Source organism: Corythoichthys intestinalis, chromosome 2 (assembly GCF_030265065.1).
Source record: "Corythoichthys intestinalis isolate RoL2023-P3 chromosome 2, ASM3026506v1, whole genome shotgun sequence".
Lineage (NCBI taxonomy): Eukaryota > Metazoa > Chordata > Actinopteri > Syngnathiformes > Syngnathidae > Corythoichthys > Corythoichthys intestinalis.
The window spans coordinates 58,504,006-58,511,760 of NC_080396.1; the positions used below are offsets into that span (position 1 = coordinate 58,504,006).

The following is a 7,755-nucleotide window of genomic DNA, read 5'->3' on the forward strand; positions in this document are numbered from 1 at the left end:
TTGCACGACTCTAAGATTTAAATTACAAGTAAGTCCCGAATCTTACCTGCTATGGGCAAGTCGAGTTGAGTTTAGTCACGAGGTTATGTCGAGTTAAATCGAGTCGGGTCTCGGACCCTCCCAGCTCAAGCGAGTCAAGTCCGAGTCTGTGGTTTTTTTTTTCCCCCCGAGTCAAGTTGCGGGTCATCAAATTTGGGACTCGAGTCCAATTTTCTGCTTTGTTTTATTCAACTTTAGAACAATGAATAGTAAAAAAAATTTTTTTTAAGTTTTTAAAAATAATTTAAGCATTTTTAGTTTTTTATTCTTAACATTTTGAGCAGACCGTTATTTGTGTTTTGTTTTTGGACTTTTGACACCCCTGCATTAAACCAAACACATCTTAGCAGAGGCATGCTGCATTCATGGTGTACAAACATCTCAAAGATGAGAATTTGTTACACAAAATGTGTACTTTTCTATTTTCTTTTTTAATAATTTTCGATCAGCTTTTAATTGCCATGATAGGGTACATACAATAATCGGGTACAAACATCAAAAATGAAAAGATTAAAAGGGATATGCGCTTTTTATTACCCTGCAATTATTTATTTCAGGTCACATATTTCCACAGGTTGTTATGAATAAAACATCAATAACAATTAACCATTTCTGTGTTTTTACATGTTTTTACCTGTACATAAACTCAACAATCTTGAAAAGAAACAACAGAGGTTTGTTCAAGCATCAGGTTTGAAATGAGGTGGCGCTATTTGAATGTCATGCATTCAGAAACTTTTGAGTTCAATGCTCTTCATCCACTGATGAAGATTTGAGATAAACTCACAAGAGAAAAACAGGCCTCTAAAAGAATATACTTTGATATATTACCAGCATTTCAATTCACATTTTGTATGTTCGTACTCAAAATGACTTCCATCAGGCCACAATACTCCAAAATTTAGGCCCATGATATTGTAATATATTAAATAAATTACACTGTTATCGCAGCACAATTCTCTTGTAGTCCTGCCTTTATTTCTGTAGAGGCAGGCTGTTTGCCTCTCAGCCTATTCCATCGTTCACCAGAAAACAGCAAAAGTCGAGATGACCCTGCAGTGCGACGCCTTCTGTCTTTTCTGCCTCTTGGCTTGACCTACAGTATGAGATGAACCTGTGTGCTGCAAATGAGGAGCACATAAAGCCACAACATATGCTCAGTAGCGACCCCTCTGGTTGTTCCTAGACATTGTGAGCGGCAGAGAAACCGAGGAGAGCGAGGAGACCTCCCAGTAAAGAGAACGAGACAGAAAAAGCTGGTAGAGGATCACCATGGAGATGGACTGACACAGAAATACACCAATGGTGACCACCTGCAAAAAACATAAATCAGAAAGGTGTGGAACAGTTGTAGTCATTTTGTTGGCAATAAAAGATTAATGGTAGGTTGTATGAAATGCTCAAAGGCTCACTTTTTCTCTCTGGTGCTCATTAAAGATGACAGAAGTGAGGACAAGGACAGGATGACAGAGAAACCACAGGAAGCATCCCTTGGGGAGAAAAAAAAAACATTTTTAGGAATTGTCAGCACAGTTGCCAGGACAAATATGATGCCAGTGCAGAGAACCTTGGCAAAGCAGAGGTAGAAGTCTCTTTTCAGAGTGCTTCTCTCGGTGGAGATGATCTGGTAGAGCACGGAGGCCAACAGGATAGCAAGCATCACCCTCAGAACGATGAGGAGAATGCCCGCCAGACTCTGACAGCTATTATGTTGGCTCTCAGAAACAGAATAGTGCTCCCACAGCAGAAGCACACCCTGTAAATTAAAATATAAAGATTTCAGCATTGGACACAAACAACCTCAATCCAGCCAGCTTACCTGCACGACGACTCCACAGACGGCGACCGCAGTAGATGCTGGAGACTGTTCCCACTGGAGAGGTCGGGACTGATGTTTTCGGCCACGACTCAGAGACCAGCTCACACACAGACTTAGTAATGTGTACAACATCGACACTTGAGCTGCCATAGCCCACACTGCACAGGGACGACAAGCCGAAGAGGTCACTCGGAGAGTGCTTACAAAAGCAAAATCATTAAGGTTCCACATTTAAAAAGTGATGATATACACTGTGCCAGGCTGCCCATCAATGGAATACCGATGCCGTCTCTGGAATATCTGCAGAGCACAAAGGAGAGAATCTCACCTTGTCAACTTTGTTTCATGTTGACTTTAGCTTTATCAGCAGACAACCAAAACACATTACACATAGAGCACCTGGTATAGTACATACAATGTAATCAAAATATGGCTTCTGTGTAAGAAGCCATACCAATACAGATTATTAAGGTACTGTATGTTTGCATTTGAGTTGGGCTTGTTGATGTCCTCTCTTACCTGGCCATGTGAATGTAGTTACAAAGGGCTGAGCAGCCCTGCAAAGCCATACTCGAGGTCAGTACCTTCAGGGCTGTGTGCATGGGACCACCTTTTTTCAGAGCCTGGTAGAGTGGTTTAATATAGATACAGGAAGCTACAAAATAGGCAAGTAGCAGGAGGAAGTAAAACGTGTGGAGACCTAGGGGAGAAGTAAATAATCATATTAAAGTGTTAAAAACAAAGTAACACCTATGCCTGTCGCGATATGCAATAATTCCATTTATCGCACGGTAAATGAAAATGAAGGCGGTAATTTTCCCGCTGCGATTTATCGCCTCACGTGCGTGCGTACGTGCGTGCGTGCGTGGCAGATGTGCGGCGGACATGCTGATAAAAGTTCGACTTGCTTGTTACCAACAGCGCAATATGCTCCCTGTGTTTTATTGACTTCAGGGTATGTCGTTTTATACATTTGAGTTTGCGTGACCATCATTCAATGGGAGGAGGCGGTGCCGAGTGCACTGTCAGTGTCAGCATATATTGCTGAAGAAATAAGACCATTTTACCTCTGTTTAATGTTGTTTGACACTTAGGCTAGGTTCATACTGCAGGTCTTCATGCACGAATCCGATTTTTTCGTGTTTTTCCGACTAAAGTGAAGCACTAACTTGACGGTCTGAACGTGACAAGTCGCATAGAAGTGGACCATTTCAAATCCGATCTGGGACACTTTAGTATGTGGTATAAATCCGATCTGGGCCACATTTTTCCAGAATTTGGCTGGCTGTCTGAACTTTCAAGTCTCCCGTATTGGAATTCATGCAGCAATGACATCAGCAAAGCGAAAGTGGCAGGCAGGACGGGAGCTTCTAGCTAAAACTCTGCTTTTATGCACTAAGCGGGCTTGACCACAGATAAAATAATAAATAAATGAAGAAAACGATAAGCCTGACAATTTTTTATTTTCATTCTATGCGCCGAACGAGCAGTATTTCAGTATTGCTTCCATGGCCAAGACGGGGCAACCCAAGTCATGTCACGCACACAAGTCAAGGCTTATGTGCTTGCGTGCATGTGTTCTATCAGTCCATATAAACTTTGATTAAAAGACTAAACGGGGATTATTGATGTCTGTTATTTGTGTCATCTTTTTGGAAATCAAAATATGATCACCCTGGAATGACATACAGCTAGCAATTGTAAATTTGTTTTGGTGCTTCTGGGCATGCACACTTTGCTGAGCGCATCTCGGATGGCCAATTAGTGCTAATGCATGACACTTGAACTTGCTCCATGGACAAAGGCAGTGTGAACGGGCACACCAAAAAAACAGACATGACAATAAATCGTTTTTGTGCATTGAGACCTGCAGTATGAACCTAGCCTTAGTGAAGCCAAATTTTGTTACTGCTACTTAATTAATCTATTTTTCTCTGTTGTTGCTGAAGTGCAATTGTTTGTGTTACTACAACTTTATGCCTCTGTGCCTAAACGCTTAAGTTATTAAAGTGCAATTTTATTTTTTCTTGAAAAAGACATTTTATTTATTCTGTTTCTGTGCGGTATTGGTATTGTTGTCTTTTACTTAAAAGAGGCATGGTCTATTGTTTTTAGTTGTGATTCCTTAAGTATTTTTGTATTTAAAATTAAACGTTTATTGTGTTTAAATGGGTGTACTTAATATTACTTAGTATTATTAATATATACTGTATTCCTACTGTGTTATTGTAAACTGGTTTTTAAAAATGGGGGGGGGGGGGGGGGGCGCAATAATATCGCATATCACAATAATTTATGAGAGAATTTATCGCCCACCAAAATTTGTGATCGCGACAGGCCTAGTAACACCATTTTACTAGTCTTTCATAAAAGCTATTGTTCAGAATTTAACTAAACATGTAAGATGTCTGACCTGCCTCCTCGGCACTAAAATGCTCCAGGGGGTTACCAGCAGAATCAGCATTAAACAGCAGAACAGTAAACGTGAGGTCACCATGAGAGGGAATCACTGTACCATCCTAGAAAAAAACATAATTTACTTAACACTGTTTCAGTAAACTCACTAGTCCAGTAATTCCTAATCACATTTCTTTGACAAATTAGTGTTTCGTGACCATTAAAATGTGCCATGGTTTATCCACAATGTTAGTGGGAGTAGATTAAGACATCATTATTACAGTATGAATACTTTGTGACATTTTTGAGGGGATGGCGTGGCTAAGTGGTGGAGTAGTTGTCCCCCAACCCAGAGGTTGTGGGTTCGATTCTCCACCCTAATGAACTCGCCTAAGTATCCTTGAGCAAGGTACTGAACCCCGCATTGCTCCTGGTGCTGTGTCACCAGTAGGTAGATGGCAATGTAGTGTAAAGCGCTTTGAGTACCTTGAGAGGTAGAAAAGCGCTATACAAGTATAACACCATTTACCATTTGAGGGATGACATGCTCTTAATGTAATATACTGTGCATTGACTGGCGTAAAGTTACCTGGCATGTGTATCGGTCTGCATAGAGAGCATGCCACACTGTCGGCGACGACTGCTGCGGAATCGTCTGGTTGTGTTCTTCTTGACTGAGAGAAACTGCAAATATGTGCAAATCAATGTCCAAGTTAACTTAGTAGGTAGTAGGTAGTATGGGCTGTATGACATTCTCATGCACTAGTCCAAACTAGAGATGTCCCGATCCGATATTTGGATTGGATCGAACGCCGATATGGGCAAAAAAATGCGCATCGGTATCGGATCGGCCGACACGGAAAAATTCCGATCCAGACTTCCGATCCAGTTTTTTTTTTTTTTATCTGGTCCGGGTTTTCCAGAGCACCGATTTACATAATCCATTCCAGTTTTTGCTTCGGTTTCCCTATATTCCTGTCCACGTTTTACGGCAAACCTTCAACACACTACATTACCATCTCCCAATTTACCGAGAGACTTTATCGGTAAAAACTGTCAGCTGTGGGGTATCATTTCACCTTAAAGGACGACAAAGATGAAGAGGCAGTGTGTAACATATGCCACAATAAAGTCTGGCGTGGTGGTAAAGCTGTAAGAAGTTTTAATACAACCAACCTAATCAAGCATTTAGCGAAATACCACCACAAACAATATAGGAGTATCATGTTAGGAAAACCGAAGACAAAAAGAAAGGTCTTACGCAACTAACACTGGCAGAAACTTTTGCTATGCGTGACAAACTGGCACACGACAGTCCCAAAGCCCAGGGAATAACAAGAGTCATTGCCGAAGAATTCATTCTGGATGACGAGCCATTATCTCTCGTGAGTAAAGACGCACTATCCAACACTTAGAACCACAGTACAACATGCCCAGCCGTCATTACATCCTTGAGCGATTCGGCCTTGAAAGATTCGAGAACGATTCACAAACATCCAAATTCCGATTATGTCAAGAAAAGCGGAACTAATACACAGCGCGGTCTTCGAGACGCGATGAGAAACGGACCGCATTGCGTCGCGAGAGTAAACATCATGCTTGTCATAGACCCGGGTAATGCCAATGCTCAACTCACGGCTTTAGCTCAACTCATGTCGCTGGATAAAAAACACAAGAATACCTGTCTGCTGCTGACAGCCGCTACAAACTACGTCACCATCGTTTTACTGTAGATAATAGATATCATATGTATATAGAACTAGATGCAAAACGACAGAATCGCCAACGTTAGCAAAGTAAACAGCCGCCATCTTAAAGCAGGAGACTTCCCTAGTAGGCTGTTGTGAACCTTCCAAGCGAACCTAATTAACTTTTTATCTAAAATACTCCTAAACTGGCAAAATCTTGACTTGAATCTAACTTCAAAACACTTTTAAAACTTTCACATGTCGAAAGTAGACCGAAGGGAAATTATGGAATAACGGGAGCAATTTAATAAGTTTAACAGTTGATTTGCAAAATTAAATGAACTGAATGTAGTTTAAAGCTGCTGATAACGAATGGGGACTTGAGTATTTTATTTACCGTTTTAAAATGTTAACTTGATACTGAGATAGTCGTTATTTAAACCTGAGAGGCTTTTTATACAATTATTGTAACTAATGCAAGAAACATTAAAAGCATCTAATAGCTTGGTAGGTTTGTGGGATTTTCCACTGAGGTTGTTTGTGTGTTTTACTTTTTTAAGACAGTTTACAATATTATTTGCACGTTTTACTGACTGACTATGCCATTTCTGTTTGTTATTTATAATGTTTTCTGTTTGTCACTGAATAAACAGGTCAGTTTCTTGATACCAACCGCTGTGTGTTATTCAAACTCACCTAATTTGCTGGCTAGTTGTCATCAAGAGTACTAAAACCCTTTTCAACATGAGTGTGACAACTAAGTAAGGAGGCTAAATAACTTTAACACATGCTCAGATAGGCCGGTATCGGTATCGGCTAGTATCGGTATCGGATCGGAAGTGCAAAACAATATCGGTATCGGATCGGAAGTGCAAAAACCTGGATCGGGACATCCCTAGTCCAAACGTCTTACTGGTGAAGTGAGCACTGGTGAGCCTTTCAGAGCAGCTGAGGTTGTCCCAAATCTCGTCAACATTTGGATAAAGCAGCAGTCGGGATTCCTTCTCTGCAGCAAGTGATGGGTTGTCCAGTTGACAGACCAATAAACCATCATCACCTATAGATAGTCAAAGACAATAAAACATTTCAATTTGCCCTCCAGTCGAACAACAAAATATTGATTTAGAAACCAGTCAGTGTTAACTTCCATTTCAGAAGGAAATTGAAAGCATTAGAAAGGAAAATCTTTATGATGACATTGTTCCAAATGATAAAAACTGCATTACCTTGATACATAAATTTAGTGATGAATTGGCCTTTATGCTGCCGCGCTACTTCGGTCTTAAAAAGTCCCGTTACGGTTTTTCCAAAAGCCTGCGCAGAAAAGAATACGGCTGCTAAAAATGTGGTTGATAAACACGACATTTTACACGCACACATTTGCGTTTTAAGCAAATAAATGTTAGCTCATCACTTCAATGAACCATGAATCCAGTAGACATCCTTGCTGAATCAAGCTGATATGCAAGGGCAGAATTAAAACGGAAGTTAAAGATTATGGAATCAAAATTCGGGGGCGTGAAACCAGTAAATATACAACAATTTACTCCATTTATGAGTTCTATTAAAGGTACACTGAGAAAAATAATAAATTACCACACCTCCACCAAGTTATTAATTTTGACGTCGCGTTGGTTAACGTCAAGCTTGAATAGTTCACATTACATAAGCGTTTATTGTGACACTATATTTCGGAAGCGTTGCCTTACTTCGATTTCTTTGTAAACTTTGTCCTGTCATTTTGCCCAATCGGCGCCGTTGCTAATTTGATGGATTTGAAGTCCGACCAATCAAAACAATATTACGTAAGGG

General features: G+C 40.4%; 1 protein-coding gene across 3 annotated transcripts; it reads right to left on the reverse strand.

The window, feature by feature from the left end:
• Nucleotides 1–9: 9 nt before the first annotated feature.
• Nucleotides 10–7,675, reverse strand: gpr180 (G protein-coupled receptor 180). 3 transcript variants are annotated; one of them, XM_057829087.1, is made up of 11 exons: nt 7,653–7,675; nt 7,170–7,257; nt 6,857–7,000; nt 4,845–4,939; nt 4,272–4,377; nt 2,378–2,558; nt 2,109–2,158; nt 1,859–2,016; nt 1,607–1,795; nt 1,452–1,529; nt 10–1,352 (listed from the first exon to the last, which is right to left on the reverse strand). In XM_057829087.1, exons 2-11 carry the CDS (start codon nt 7,177–7,179, stop codon nt 1,197–1,199), a joined length of 1,167 nt encoding a protein of 388 aa, XP_057685070.1. In that variant the 5' UTR covers nt 7,180–7,257; nt 7,653–7,675; the 3' UTR covers nt 10–1,196. The 3 variants fall into 3 exon arrangements, with proteins under 3 accessions (XP_057685070.1, XP_057685062.1, XP_057685053.1); XM_057829079.1 differs by lacking the exon at nt 7,653–7,675 and adding an exon at nt 7,545–7,601; XM_057829070.1 differs by lacking the exon at nt 7,653–7,675 and having other exon boundaries at nt 7,170–7,396.
• Between the last annotated feature and the right edge of the window lie 80 nt (nt 7,676–7,755).